A 16,575-nucleotide genomic window follows, 5' to 3' on the forward strand; every position below is an offset into this window, starting at 1 on the left:
ACACTGACTGTATAAAAACTGTCAGGTTATATAGGTATACATCCATTTCTTTGTTTTTCAGATTCACATCAGCACTCAAACTTATACTGTATATAGGCCTATACTATTGGGTGGGTCATTATCAGTATATTCCACCCTCTCCCTTTATGGACACGAGGGTGGATTTATAAGGTCATAAAAACACATGATGTCGTTGTTTTTTTATGCAACCTTTCAATACAAACCCTTGAAAAAATATGTATAATCAAAACTCTTAAATGGTTTTGTAAATGTAAAGTTTACTTTTTAAATATGTTTTTCATCTGCTTTGGCTTTGGTTCACTTTCTTTTTACTTGTGTTCTTTACATTCTTGTGTTTAGTAAGAGTGAAGTGAAACGTTTCCTTGTTCATATAGGTTCCATGGATATGCAGTATAATTAGAACCTGACTAATCCCAACCTTTCTATAAATGTAAGCTCCATTTTTGTCAAACAGTTTTCTTCGCTAGGTGCCAAAGAAAAGACAACAACAATCATATTGGAGTGTTTATTTCTATTTTACACAAAAGTCAGGTATTAAAAAGTAGTTGCTATACACCATAAAAACAATATAGAAAACATTGTGTTTGCCATCAAAAAATTAATTGACAGTATTTTTTTCAAAAGAATAAAGGCACATGTTGCTCCCTTGGAGACCCTTACTGTATGTACACAAGAACATGTTATTTTTTTGACAGTTGCTATTTTTCTTTAGACACCCACATGGGCACAATCACAAACACACACCCACACATGTGAACACAGACAGAAATCACATATTCACTCAGGCAGTCACTCATGCATCAAAGACTACTCTGTCATTTGTAAAAAATTATCCTATCGTTACTTTTTACAGCATTAAAAAGAGATTGTGTCAAGTTTAACATCTTCTAAATACAGTAATTGAGGCAACATATAAACAGGGAGAGACCGGAGAAAAAACACTATTAGGCACATTTTTTTTCTATATACATTTCGGTCCAAGTATTTCCCCTCAGTAACACATGGGATCAACAGATACAATTACAGATCACTCACTTAAAGGTCTGGTTTGTGAAGCTAGTATATTATATTGATACATATAGGTGTTTGTTCCTTGAAATAAAGGTGAACAACTTTTTTTGTGTGTGTGCGTGCATGTGTGTGCGTTTTTGCACAGATCCCACCCTTAGATATTATTTTCAATGTCTTTATGCAAAATCATTCACCATTGGATCCCATACAACCATTGATGGCAAGCAATAAAGAAATAAATATGGCACTTTTTTAAGGATATTAAATAACTCAATCTCATTGTTACAGAAATGCACAATAATTGCAAATACAGGTATCATCATGAGTTTAGTCATGTTTGCCATGTCAGATGAGTCACTGTGAAGAAGAAATATTACACCATTTAATGACTAGAAATGAATCATAAAGTTATAGGGAAAATGTCAGCCTGAAATCTATGTGTTGAGCTGTGAGGAAACATAGTTTCATTCCAAAACAATATGTCCAAGTCCAACACACAAAGTGAAAACAAATGAAACACTTTTGAAAATAAAATCCCACCCAACATTAGTACTTGCTTCCTTAATATTTTTGTAAGTGTTAAAGGATCTGTTTTAGAAGTGAAAATGTATGTTCTAAGTTCTTCTTTTTTAGTTTTTTCCAGTTTTTGGAACAGAATAAAATAAGTGGAGACCCCTGATTGGCTTAAAATCGTTGGCAAAATACACCAAATGTCCCAGATTTTCAAGTACACACCACACTTATTGCTGTTAGGAAAGTAACATAAAGGAACCCCTCTATCTGCTACAGGCTGCTGATTCAACACGTTTTTAAAGATAAAAGCTGCACTCAACGATAATGGTGATAATACATGTGCAAAAAAAACTAACTTTTTCCTCCAGTGTACAGTGAAGAAGAGTTTCAACTCGAATCACAAGGTTATCTTTGACCCAACGAAAGATGGCAGCCAGAAAAGCGAGCTGTTGTTTGCTCAATAAACCTCAGTTTTAAAATGGTGAAAAATCATTGTATTTTGGGCTGTCACAACACTCCCGAATCTTCTTTTGATAAAATAATCATCAGTGCAAACCTATAAAATGTATAAAAAAAATAGAAACTAAAATTCATTCAAATTCAAAAACATGAACGTTTTTTATTTACTGATTTCTGAATGTTGCGTTCAATGTTGCGTCAAAAAGATGCCAGGGTAAACAGGACGTTAAAATGCAGGTGCGACTTGTCTCGGTGTTTCATCACACTGATATCTTTGCTCTGAAATGTTTCTGCTCGGCTGGAAAACTCATCATCACTGCTCTACATTGTTCTCTTCATCATCTCCCTCGTCCCATGTTTCTCCTTGCCTCGCTCCCTTTTCCTCTCCAAGATTGTTTCCCAGGCCGGGCAAACAGGAAGTGAGCACAATGTGTTGGCTCACCAGAGAGATAACACAGACAGGAAGGGGCGGGAGCAAAACTCCCAGATGGACAGGAAGTTGACTCCACTGTTTGGTTTTGCTGATTAGAGGACGCAGAGAGAAAGACGGTGTGGTGAGATACGGTGAGGCAAACAAGGAGAACAGGAGAGAGACTGAGAGTGAGGTGGAGGAACTGGCTGCTCTAAGTATATGTATGTGAAGCCAACAGGAAAGCATTGAGAGGGCTTCCAGCTATTGTATCCAGCGTTTATCAATTGGAATTCCATGCAAGCCAGGGTTTTAAAGAAACAAGTTCAAGTCCAAACAAAACAGAATAAACAGGAGAATAAATAAACTATGTTCTCTAAACTAGGCAGAAATCACTTTAAAAAGACAAGGGGACTGTCCTGGAGACACGTGCCTATGTCTTCAGAGCAGGACAGGGCACAATTGGCCAATTCAATACTGCACCGTCAATTGGAATATTTTAATGGTAACACTTTAAAATGAAGCAATTATTCAGTCGTCACTACTACCTTTTACCTTTATCACAGTTCATACATGACTTTCTAACTGCAAAAGCCCTTCATTTGCACAATGAGCCAACATATCTATAATGGATGTTTAAATGCTAGTGAGTCAGTTATTAATAGCTCTCCACTGTCTCCAAGCCACGGGTCAATCAGTTCAAGGAAAAAGTTAAGTTTAAAGAGCAACTTAAGAGTGAATATATCCTTTGCATTATCAGAATACTGTATGTGTGGTGTACACAACATAAGAGTTGTTTTACTTAAATGTGTGCTAACAACCAAATGAATTAAGGATAACCCACTTTAGACCAGAAACGATATATTATTCAATTAGACTTGGGCTCTATGGACCTCTATGGAATTTTTGATTAATCGCATTCATTAATATATATCAAAAATATGAATAGCAGATTATTCAACAATGACAATTTTCATAAATTGCTGCCTTATTCCAGAAGAATTGCACACAACAAGGACGAGAAAGGCTCCAAGGACTTCATTATTTATGAATAATTGTTTTGGGAGGACTATCCTGTTTATACCCTGACCACATGCAAAAAGATAAGTGTATCCTATTTTGGGCCAAGATGGAACTACACAAATAGCTCCACTCTTATACGTAGGAGAGAAAATGTAGCCTAATTACAACTAAAATGAGGAGAATTCTCATATTAATAAAGTACAGACTGATCAATGAGATTTTATGTCTGTCATTGCAAGATGGCATAAACTACAATAAAACAAAGTAATCCCAGGTTAGTCAAGTTATTGAAGCTTTGTTTATGAATTTCTTAGTTCAGTGCTTTTTGTGTCTGTAAATATGCCAAAAAGCATATAAAGATTGCCATCATTTCTGATCAGCGCATTTGGGACCTGACAGTAGCCAAAAAGGATGAGAGGTTAAAGTTATTCAAGCCACCTCGGAGCCATCGCAACTGTCCAACTGGCTGCTTTGGCCACTCTATGTTTCCTGAGTTGTCTGAATCACTTTTGTTCCAGTAGGCCTCTGAGAATTGAGCTTTCATCTCAACAATAACTGTGATGATGGGTTCTGTCAAATAAACCCTGGGAACACGCTGTAATTCTGTCTGAGCAGCAGTAGTGCTGTTTCCTTTCTGTCTGTCTGTTGTCCTTACTTTTATTCAGTGCAGACAAAAGATAACTGGCAAAATGGACAAAAAGACTTACTTAGAAAATGACGTATCATTCATTTTAGATATTTAGTTTCAGAGAAACATTTAGAAGTAAGAAAAACAAACACATTTTTTTTTTGTATTCCAGAGAACCTTTTCTTAATAAAAAATATATTGTTAAGTAGTTCAGTTAAAGCAAACACCACTGGCATCTCACTGTGATAAAACATTTCAAACCTTTTTGAGTTAAATCCCCTTTGGCTGCTCAAAGTTCTTCTATCGCAAACAATAAACCATTCAAGCCATCATATAGGCAAATCATAAACTTCAGATCAAAAATAAAATCACCTTGTTCTTTGCTGTGGCCCCTGTTGGTCAAATATAAAAAAAAATCAATAAAAAAAACACACATCAAAGCTAGAAGAGATTATAGACTCCCAATAGCAAAGAGGAGTGTACGAAAGAACAAATGAACAATAAATCGCTTTGACATGCAAATGTTTGCATCCCCAGGATTGAAATATCAACAATGTATAGTAAAGTCAAAAAAGCTCACATCCAGATGACAAGTTTGTAAATGTAAAAAAAGTTGTCAAAATTTCGTAGATTCAAATATGAAAACCAATACATCAGTGATGGTGAATATGTAGATGAATATAGGTGTATAGATGCGTACAAATAATTCATTTTAAAGGAGATGTATTGTATTTGCAATCCAGCTCAGTGGTTAACATGGGGGGGATGCAAAATAGTGCTGTATGAAAGACAAAACTGAGTCATGAATTCAATGCAAAACGTCATCAAGCATTTGAATCGCTGGCCAGCAGTGACCTGATTGACCCATCAGTTATCCAAGATAAACTCTGATTGGGTGTGACCCACAGTGGAGGTTTCATCTTGTTGGACTTGCAGATCTTTTCAGGTAAAATAAACACTGATGGTGGACTAAAAAGCATCAACACAGTGTGAATCTCTGTCACTTTCACCAACAATCATCAATCCTCAAAGTTAGATATCACTTTCTCCTTAGAAAAATCCAATCTCCAAAAACCCTCCTTGATTTAACTAGATGGAGCTTCCTGGAGTATATGTTGAAGCTCTTGTTTACTGACTTATACGGGGTGTGAACCGACAAGGGAGGCCTGACAAACTACTGAATTACACATGACAACAAAAGTTAGTTGTCGTAACACTGGAAACTAGAGTGCCCTGATTCTGTTTTGTCAGAAGCATGAGAAGTCTTCAGAGAACACGGTTGTCTGCTAGATCAAAGCTTCGTGTCCAGAAACAAAATGGATGGCATCAAAGCGTGGTTCTACTGGTGTGTGTGTGTGTGTGTGTGTGTGTGTGTGTGTGTGTGTGTGTGTGTGTGTGTGTGTGAGAGAGAGTGTGTGTATATTGACTGCATGCTTCTGGCTTTGTGTAGGTAAGGGTGTAGTATATGTATCGCAGTTTTTGATGCGTTTTTTTTGTTTGTTTTTAAAGTAGACAGACTATCAGTATTGATGGTAGTAGTCAGGTGCATCCACGCCATACAGCTCGGCCAGGGTCCTGAAACGCGGACCCCAGTCACTCAGGAAGTCGTAATCCAAGTTTGAACCGGTGGAGGAGCTTTCCAGGGAGCTGAGGCTTCCGGCCAAAGACTCGGGACCCTCGTAGCCGTAAATGTGCAGGGTGTCGTAGGGGATGCCGTCTCTGTCGTGATCGGCCTCGTCTTTCTTCACCTCGATCATGGCGGCCATGTCTCCCTTACACGCGGTGGGCTGCTGCGCGTGGTGCTGGGGTTTCTGGACCATGGCGTAGAGAGAGGGGTGGGGGTGGCGCAGCAAGGAGCCATCGTTGCAGGCAGTAGTGAGGATTGAGACGTCGTAGCTGAAAGAGAAAGAGAGAGAGAGAGAGAGTGTAAAGACAGCTGGTAACCTCCTCATCTAAAGATTGGGCTTTTGATGCATAATTAAATGTTTGTTTTCCGCAGTTCATGTGTCTGTTGTCTGACAAATGTTAGTCATTCAGAACGCCCTCATACCCAGCACGTGTCAAAAATAATTTCAGTTTACATCTTGTTTGTTCTGCCTCCTGCAGTTTGCATTTGCAAATTGCAGTTGATATGAGAGTACAGATGTAAGTAAGTAAGTAAGTTTTATTTATATAGCGCCCTTCACAGACCAGGGTCACAAGGCGCTTTACATATTTTTACATTTCATACACACACTCAAACACTGATGGCAGTAGCTGCCATGCAAGGCGCTTTCTGAACCATCGGGAGCAATTTGGGGTTCAGTGTCTTGCCCAGGGACACTTCGACATGTGGCGGGTATGCGAGGAATCGAACCTCCGACCCTGTACTCCAGAGGCAATCTTCCTACCCACTTCGCCACTGCCGCCCCATGTATGTGGTTTTAATACTATTTAAATATGGATAAAATTAGATTCAGATTACATTAAACTTTAATAATTTTGGGGGGGCAAACTGGGTCAGTTATTCGATGGATACAGCAAAGAAAAATAAACATTGCAATGAGGAGGGTTCAAAGTTTTTTTTGTTGCAATATTTTAAATGTATCTATCAAGATGCATGCATTAAAACACAAATATACATGGGGTTAAGAATATTTAAATATAATGTTTGGCTACATTACAATACATTCAACTTCCCTTGGCTTTAGTGAGCTCTTGCCAGTCACTGAATTTGGTAAAGCACAATTTATGACACCAACAAAAAACAGATTCATGCCATTACTGGCAACGTTGGATGAGAATGAGCATGTTGCACGCTTTTAACTTTGTTTTTCTTCTTCTTGAGAAGAAAAAGATCCCTGAGAAAGGGTTCTGACAAACCATGTCAGCACATTTCAGTTATACTCAGATTTTCTGAATAAATATAATTATAAGAGTGCTTTTTATTCATGTCCTTACCCATTAGTGTCCATCTCTCCTCCCCCCTCTTCATCGTATGTGACCAGCTGCTCGTGAATCTCCCCGCTGTTCTTCATACTGGCCAGAGAATCCTTCTGGTAGCGTTTCCTCATCACAAACAGGATCACTATGACTGAAAATCAGAAACAGCCTGTTTTAGGATAACATGTTCATTGTCTGCAGGTTCTTACTGAGTGTGAATCTTGATCAGCGTCCAATATAAGTTAATACAATGATGAAATGATCTTCTCAGTTGAGAGAAAAGGGGCAAAGGTTAACGCGATTGATAGTGTGATGACCACTCCACACCACTATGGCTGCTGGCTCTCCTTCTCTCCTTTGAAGTTCCGGCTAAGGCGTGGCCGTCATCAACTGAGGGCCTACACCTGGGCCCGCTGTCTTTTTGTTTATTTGCAAAGCACTCATACACATACGGACACCACTGACACTGACTTAATTTCTTTGGTTTGTTATTTTGTAAATACATGTCATGGTATTATATACTTCATAGTTTTCCTCTTCTCCTCTCCCTTCTTTATTTCAGCCTAAGAGCTGAGTTGTAACAAATGGGGGCTTGTCAGGGATTGGACCCTGAACCTCTTGCACTGTGTTCAGCCAATCCAATGTTCACTGTTCGAATTTAAAAAAAATCTACCTCTATCGATTTGTACCTTGCAGTATTAACGTTGTGAAAAAAATTATTGTAGGAAAATCACTACATGAGGAACAAGTGGATGAAGAAAATAAATATTCAGTATGTATTCAGGCCATATAGCCCACAGTATAAAGGTTTGTCAAGCAAAAAGCTCTTCAGACAGACAGATTGCCCTGTCATCATCTTTGATACTGCTAAGAGCTCTGTGCATTTAATAAATGAGAAAATTAGGCCAAAGGAAAACACAAAAGAATGAGAATTGGGGCAGGAAAAAAGTGAGGAAAGTGGATCATTAATGAGGGAATGCGACTAGAAAACAGAGTAAGAAAGAGGGGGGAAAGTAAGAAGTAGATGGTTTAAGGTGTCTGAGCCATTTGCCCTCGAGCTCAGCCAGAGACAGAAAGAAAAGGATAGCACAAAGAGAGAAAAGAGAGGGAAGGGAGCATAAGAAACAGGAAGAGAGGGTCAGTAAATACAGGAGCGGAAGAGGAAAAGAGGGCAAGAAAAACAAAGTGAACGGGAATGAGCAAGAAAGGAAGGGGAAGGAAAGTTGGACCTGTAGAATGACAAAGAAGTAAACAATTGAGAAAGAGGGAGAAAAAGGGGTGAAGAGGGGCGGGGAAACAGAGGAAAGGAAGGAAGCCAAGAATGCACAGATAAGAGTCTTGGAAAAAAATCAAATCAAAATTGGTTTTCTGTGTGTTTCAACTTTCAGTGTAACTAGAACTACTGACAGGCGGTTACAATTACCGAAGGGTGAATGTACAGTGGTTGTATGCGATGCTTTTAAAGAAGCTAGCGCTCCTTAGAAGCTACGTTATGGTACAAGTTCACTGCTTTCTGACAATATGTAAGGTTGCAGAGTAACATTTGACCTCCAACATTTATTCAGCTCATCCCCAAGTCCAAGTGTAAGTTTGTGCTAAAGACATTAAGGCAAAATGTGAAAAAACTGTAAAATACAGAAAGACAACGTCAAAGTTGTAGCAGATATTTTGAGACTGAAAGAGTCATGAAACAAGAGACTTGTACAGGTTACAATGAACACACTAAACTCTACCACAAAGGGGAGGAATTGGGACAAGGAAGACAAAGAGAAGAGAAACAAATAAGGAGAAGAGCCGATGATTGAGGAAAAGACAAAGAAACCACGAGAGAAGACGGATGAGGGGAAGAAGGATATATTTGACATTAGATTAGGACCAGAGCCTCAGTCCCGATATGAACCTCTTTCTCTCTCGGCGGACGGGCAGCATTAGCCATTCCTTTTAGTCGAGGGCGAGCGGGACTAATTTAAGTTTGCCTGGGAAACCAACAGATTAATCTTTTACAACATATGCTGTGGAGTTTAATAAGCTCTGGAGATATCGGACTTAGAGGGATAAGGGAAAAAAGAAACAGAAGAAGAAGCTTTTCTTTGTGAAAAAAAAAACGACTGGGAAAAATGTCTTTTTCGCGTGTCAAACGCCGACTTCTTGTGAGAAAATGCGTCGGTGAATGGGGAGCGCGGTAAATTGCTTTGGGCCCCTGGCAGATAATGACAAGTGCATTAAATAGTTAATCTGGCCTGCGTTGAGGGGGGAGGGGAGGGGGGTGTTTGATAAAGAGAAAGAGAATCAGAAAGGGGAAGAGAAGGAGGCGGAGAGAGATAGAGAGACCCAGAGGCAAAGAGAAAGAGGGAGAGAAAGAGAAAGAACGGCAGGGGAAAGGCACAATAGTGAAGGAGTGTATTAATAGTTAATAGGTTGAGTGTTTGGCGGTGTTTGATAAGCAGACGCCACCTTAACGAGCTGATAAACTCTCCTCATTACCACTCCTATTCTTTAGCTGCTTTTCCCACAATTCTCCTCTTCAGCATCTCTCACTCTGTCACTCGGTCTGTCTGATTCCACCTCAGCTCCCCGTCTCACTCGCCTCTAGGCTGTCTTCCTGCTTCCCCCATCTCCACCTCCCATATCTATGTCTAGATATGACTTTTTTCCAATCTGTCACTACACCTCTGTCCCTCTTAATCTTAAAGTTGACGGGTTTTTTTCTCCCTCTCTGCACTTCTCATCCCAGATCCCTCTTGTTTGGCCAACTATCTCCTGTGTGTTCCTCATCCAACATGACAAGTGTCTCTTTTTCCCCCAGAAAAAAGGGAGCAGGGGGCGAAGGTATCAAAGAGAATATTGAGCTCACAACCACAGGCATTATTTCCACATCCGACCGCTGCATTATTCATAAAACCAACAACAAAGGGAGGAGAAAACGTTCCCCACTCAACACAAACCTTATTTATCACAAAGCAAGGGCAATGCACGTGCCCAAAACACTCAATGCAGACATTCTCAATCTATCATTGATGCTATCTTCATGAATTCCTCTCAGGGAGTAAACACCGTGTGGTTAAGACAGTCCTTTGCACCTGGTTGTTAACAGACTGTAAAACAACCAAGACTTAAAGTAAAAATCTATTCATGTTCTCAAATATACAGTTGATATTTTTTCTGCTCTTCATCCCTGATTAAAACTACTAACAGTTAAACAATGCACCTTGTATTGTTGTGTTTAATGAACACCAAACAAACCAAGGAAGTGATGCATTTTATGTTCCTGCTTGTTCGAATGAAATTAGTTACTTCCACTTTAATTGAAATCTTACTTCCAACAGATTTCTTACTTTCAACAACAAAATACAACAAAGTCAAAAGTTCAAGTAGCCTATGCAGTATGTAGACAAGACATGATCAAATCAATATGACTGTACACACAATAAACAATACAAAATACTGTTATTAAAAAACCTTTTCATAGCAGTTTTACAATATACACTTTCTGCGTTAATGATATGAAATACAAATGAAATCAAACCACTGAAGTTCAGGAAAAAAGGTCTACAGCTGCTAAATCAGTCAACACATACTGTTGCAACTCACAAGCCAAATAGATTTTACATTTAAACTTTTTCGGTGTACTACATGATCACCATACTATTTAGTGCATTGGCAATGCATGGTTTTGGATCTCAATCAAGTATACTGCGAAACCATCCATCATGAACATTATTATTCAGAGACAGGACAAGATGTAATAATGCATGTCATTTAAAACCAAACAATTAAGTGTGAGCTGTTTAACAGCATCCATCCTTTATTACTGGTGTTTCACCTTCTCACTTCTAAGTAAATAAGCATGAATAAAACAACTCAACTATTTAGCAAGCACATAAATGCAAAGGCCAACCTGTTTTAAATGAATTAAACCCTGGGACCCTTAAAAGAATTGCAGTGACTTAGCATTGCAATCCTATTACATTGTCAGACTCAGATGTTTTTTGTATTTATTTTGTTCAGTCGAGGGTCCAGGTGTGTTAATATAGTAAATGTAGCCTCAAGCAGAAATGAGCAGCGAGCTACAGAGCTACGAAGAACTCACTTCTGTCGAACTTTAAACTCACACATTTTTTATATTTTCGGTACTTGTAGTCTTTGGCCCCAACCAACGCTGTCTCAAGTGACATCACTTGGACAATTTATTAGCTATAGCACTGCTCCCTTTGGAGTCACAAAAAGCTTCATACGAAAAAAATGTTTTATCACATATGCAGTAGTACCCCCCTGACACCTTACTTTGATGTCTTAAATGTTCCCTTCAAGGTGCTCTTGAAGAGAAAAAAAAGGGTATATGAAAAAGAAAGGTTATTTAGGCACTCAAGCGCAATAAAACAGGATAGTCTCCACCCTAATGAAAAACCATGACAGATGATCTCTGATAAGCACCGTGTAGAAAACCTCTGAAATGAGCATTTCTACCAAGAATGGAGAGGTGGAAGGAAGGAGGAAAGCAAGAAGGAGAAGAAGTAAGTTAAAAGTAAAGCTTACCCAGTATGGTCAGTATGCAGAGGAGGATGGCTATCAGGGCGTGAACACTCACTCCCATCCTCCTGGCACCAGCTTTGCACTGTGTGGGAATCCGCCTTGCATCACACCGACACGACTACAACAGGAAGCACAAACAATACCGAAATTAATTGATTTACAGTGTAAACCATGTTTTCATTTACTGTTACTGCATCACACTGTACCAATTGAGATATTCTGTACATTTAAACTGGTGATTTCAAAATAAATGTTAAATTCATACACTTTTCTCTGCTGCAATAATCTTAGGCAGTTAAGAACATAATAACCGATAACCGAAACACACACACACACACACACACACACACACACACACACACACACACACACACATACCTTTATTGCCAGTTTTGTGATGCTGGTCTGAAGTGGTCGTCCTCCGTCACTGATGCGCACATGCACACTATAATCCTTGGGGTCATCCAGGCTGAACGGCCCATTTTTCACCAACATGTCGGCTGTGCCGTCTTAAGAAAAAAACATATAAATACACACAGTGAGTGCACACAATATGACAACCACCCTCACAGCACAGATTTATTTTTTTCCCTTTTTTGCGAAATCCATATCTAATTTGTCTGAATCATCACTTAATCTCACTAAAGCGCATCTAATGTTCACCTGCATGGTATATACAGTCTTAAAAGTCTATTTATACAGCAAACGCCTGTGATAAAAGATACGCAAAGAGTCGTTACATGAAGGCAGCTGGATCATTTTGTGATAATCTGTCAGTCGGGTTCATTTAGGATTTCAATCAATTAGGATTATAGATCACGGTAGTACCTTACAATACTGTAATGATTGCATCCTGAGGCTCAAAATGCTGTACATTCTCAAATGCATGCATCAAAAAACTGCTCTCTCCTTTTACAGATGAGAATGTTGTATGGAAAATATCGGTCCCAAGACAATATAGCCCCTGGTAATTTAAATGTAACTTGGCCTTTATGAAAGTCAGGAGTCAAAATACACAAAAAGTCCAAGAGCACCAAAAGGGAATATGACACAAGAATAAAACATTTAAAAAAAAATGAATAGTCATAAAAAGAGAACAGAAACATGTTGAACAGAACAGAGCAACAATACAGTCGTTAGTCAAATCCCCGGCAGGCAGAAGTTTCCTGCTAAGACGTTGGGGAGAGCATTTCTCCACAATATCCCACCGCTGGAGGAATTTCAGAGAACACAATGGCAGGAAAGACCCTTGTGAACACTAAAACATACCTAGAGACACTCCGTCAAACTGCCAGACAAAAGGAACGCACAGCATCGCTCCGGTTTAAGGGCAGGTTTAAAGAAAAACAACCTGGGTGTTGCTGCCATTTGCGCTTTGAATACAAATCATTTTGGTTTAGTGGAAGTGGATACAGTAAATCTGTGGGTGTAACAATTTCCTCACCGCTGAGACTAGTTTCATTCCTTTCTTTTTTTTAAATGAACTCCACCTGCACCATTTTTGGATGTAGGTATCAGTATCATGGTGATTATCGGTGAGACTAAATCAACTGATTATAAGTAGGCCTATAATTGAAAACCCTTACCCACAAAAACATTTTATGAAACAAATATTTCCACCTTTTTGGACAAATATAAGTTCTGTGCAAAAAGTAATAGCAACTAGTTAAAACCCATGGTTCAAATAAAACCCTCACCCTCTTGTCAAACTAACTGCATGGAAAGAAAACAATTGTCAATAAGTGTGAAACGACATTTTCCATTATTTCCATTGACATGTGTTGGCTCTGATCTCTGTGTTGGCTCTGATCTCTGTCCTTTCTTTTAATTTCTGTATATTTCTCCCTGTCCAATTCCTCTATATATATGTCCTCTCCATATCTCCATCTCTCTCTGTATCTGTCTCTCTCTCCCTCTCTCTATGCATCATGTGTGTGTGTGTGTGTGTGTGTGTGTGTGTGTGTGTGTGTGTGTGTGTGTGTGTGTGTGTGTGTGTGTGTGTGTGTGTGTGTGTGTTGTGTGTGTGTGTGTGTGTGTGTGTGTGTGTGTGTCTTTCTGGTTCCCGTAATGATAGAATGGTTTGTTTTTTGGAAAGTTTTAAAGAGCTGGTAGTGGCTAAATATCTTAAAAGCCTTTGCCACTTTTGGTGTGTGTGTGTCTGAGATTGTGTGTGTGTGTGTGTGTCTGAGATTGTGTGTTAAGTGATGTGAGGTGCTGTCAGATGATTTTCAGGGGCCACGATCTGGGCCCACAGGGGAGAACAGAGGTTGTTGCTGACATGCAGCACAAACAACTACCCACCTCCTCTCCTCTATTGCTTCTCATCTCTTTTCCTCCCTCTGCCGAGCTCACTTTCCCTCTGATCTATGAATGTCTCTGTTATCTTTCTCTTTCTTTCTTCCTATTTTTCCTCTTCTTACAGCTTTTTTCTCAACAATTCATTAATACATTCATGTTTCTGATGTCATCTCAGACAGGGATGAGATCTGCGATGAGACTGTCTTCTTTTAAGTTGTCCTCTCTCTTCTCTCTGCCCGAGTTTAGCCTATGTTATCCCCTCCAATAATTTCTTCTTCTTTTATTCTCATCCCCCCTTTTTCCTACTCTTATGTCCACCCTTTCACCTTAATTTCCCTGTTCACTTTCCAGCCTTTCACTGTTCTCTTCTCTTTTCCTAACCCAGTTTATTCTCTTGCTTATCACTTGTTTGCTATTCTACCTTTTTATATTTGCCTCCTCTCCTCATTTTAACACGGTCTCACTTTACCATTACCCGTCTCCCTGCATCCTAATGGGTTCCTCTCGTCTCCTTTAATCTTTTCTTCCACCTCTGCCTCATCTGTCGTTCCTTTTGCTCCATCTCCATCTTCGCCTTCCATCAGTTCAACATGTCAGCCCCTCCAGGCACGGGTAGAGAGGAAATAGATGAGGCAAGTTCATGCGTTTTTTTCCCTCTGTTTATCCCCCCTTCAGTATATTTCAAGTTTCACTTAAATAAAATAGTACCACTTCACCTACATCTTTCATCTGACTACCTGAGGCTTTCATCTATTCAGATTGTCTTTTTGACTAGAACAGTTGGTAACACTATTTTTCCGGCTTTCATGTATTATGACGGTATATGATAAAAAAAATGATGAAAAGTGAGATACTGGTGCCATATTGTGTCTTAAGTTGAAGGACCCAAATAGGCTTTGGAAATCTGACGTAACAGCACGCCAACCTTTGCCTAAAAATCACTGTCGGGATCAAAGAAAAGATCTCTTTCGAGTATCACGCCATCAACTGTGTCGCAGACTGTTTATTCAACCTGACATTTTCTTATCTTGTACATGTATTTCAATGGAAATGTTTCAACAAGCATTTTAGGATTGTTCTTAAAGTTGGTAAACACAAATTCAAGTCCCTCCCTTGGGATGAATTAAGTGATCCCTTAACTTTACTTCAGCATCATCACCAGGTGAAAATATGTTTGGTTGATGGGAAACTACCTGCAAAGTGCTTGGTAGAAAACAACTTCACTGTGCTTCCATTCCATTTTTTTTAATAGGATTTGCTATTTTTATAAGTATCCTAGTTAAGCCACAGCAATTGCTGATTGTTATTTCCTACAAACATATCTTTGAAAAGCCCCAAAACTATTAGTACAAAAACAAATATAAATTTGCATGTTCAGAGCACCTTAGTGGTCACCACGCATGCCGCATATTTACAACGCTGACGGTTTGATTTCAGCTGTAGACCTTATTTGCATTTCTCCCCTCTCTCTCCCCCGTGTTTCCTGGCTGCCTCTCAGCTTTCATTTATCCTTTAAATGCAAAAATGCCCCAAATATTTTTTAAATTTTTTGAAGATTGCGTGCTCCTGAAAAAAGAGTTGGCCTTCACTTTGTTCACTGATAGTATGCTAAAAAAGCACTGCAGTAACGCTGTGTGGGACTTGTTCCTTTAAGATCATCGGCTCGAGTGAGATTAGAATAAATAGAGATTCATCTGCAAGTCCGCCGAGCCACTTGCGCTCATTATTTTCAATATTTGCTGTGGTGAATTCTAAACAGCACTTATGTTCCCAGACAGACTCTCTAAATCCCTGTCTGGCTGTGGAAAAATAAGGCGCGTGCTTTGAGAAGTTAAAATAATTACAACTTTCAGCAACAAAGCGCAATGCCTCACATGGAGTTTCAGTTGTTGCATAGCAACAAGTGCCGAGGCCAGTGCTTTCCTCCGAGCAGCGATTAGAGAAAGCAGCAAGAGAAGAGAGGAAAAACATGTGCTCAGTGCACACAAAGACTTACTGCCGTAGTCTTTGATGGAGAAGTTGGAGCTCTCACTGGCCAGGCTGAAGCTGAATGAGGCGGCCTGATCGTCCTTATCTATGGCACTCAAGATTCCTATAACCTGAGGAGAGATAAAAAAATAAAAATAAAACACTGGTTAGGATTGGAGAAGGACCTGCAGACTGGGTTTTACCCTTTTATTAAACATTCTAAGTTCACTAGATAGAAATTCTGTTGTTAACTCATCCCAAACCTATTATCCAAAAGCTATATGTTTTAACCTAACCCTTGAATACAAACATGTCCAAAACAAGTGATTGATTGATTGATTGATTGATTGATTGATTGATTGATTGATTGATTGATTGATTGATTGATTGATTGATTGATTGATTGATTGATTGATTGATTGATTGATTGATTGTGTACTGTGTACTGTGTTTTACATACCGTATTAGTGATGTCGTTCTCACATACGAAGATCTCATCCACAGTCAGCTCAGGCTTGTTGTCATTGATGTCCTCAACTACAATGTTCACTTTCACAAATGATTCCAAACCTACACAGAAAGAGACAACAACCCAAAATGATGGATGTTTGTTCAAGGAGATCCTTTTTGTTATTCCGTACTGTAGCACTGGTTGTTACTATCTCAGAGTGTGCTCCCAGCGGGAAATAGTCAAATGTAATGCCCAAGACATTTCAGTGAGTGAGCTGCCTGCAGGGATTCTTCTGAGCAAATGCAGGCTCCTTACATGTAACTCCTCTTGTGATGTTGG

At 39.2% G+C, this 16,575-nt stretch overlaps 1 protein-coding gene across 1 annotated transcript in view; it reads right to left on the reverse strand.

Annotated features, from left to right (window-relative positions):
- Positions 1–512: 512 nt before the first annotated feature.
- The window catches only part of cdh5 (cadherin 5), a 33,015-nt gene continuing 16,952 nt past the window's right edge, over positions 513–16,575 (reverse strand). Inside the window, exons 10-15 of the mRNA XM_080036898.1 lie at positions 16,246–16,355; positions 15,814–15,916; positions 11,898–12,028; positions 11,523–11,637; positions 7,005–7,137; positions 513–5,960 (exon numbers count right to left, since the gene is read on the reverse strand). Coding sequence (XP_079893024.1) covers positions 5,585–5,960; positions 7,005–7,137; positions 11,523–11,637; positions 11,898–12,028; positions 15,814–15,916; positions 16,246–16,355 — 968 coding nt within the window. The 3' untranslated portion in view covers positions 513–5,584. The remainder of the gene's footprint in view (positions 5,961–7,004; positions 7,138–11,522; positions 11,638–11,897; positions 12,029–15,813; positions 15,917–16,245; positions 16,356–16,575) is intronic.

The sequence above is a fragment of the Ammodytes marinus genome (genome assembly GCF_949987685.1).
Source record: "Ammodytes marinus genome assembly, chromosome: 11".
Lineage (NCBI taxonomy): Eukaryota > Metazoa > Chordata > Actinopteri > Uranoscopiformes > Ammodytidae > Ammodytes > Ammodytes marinus.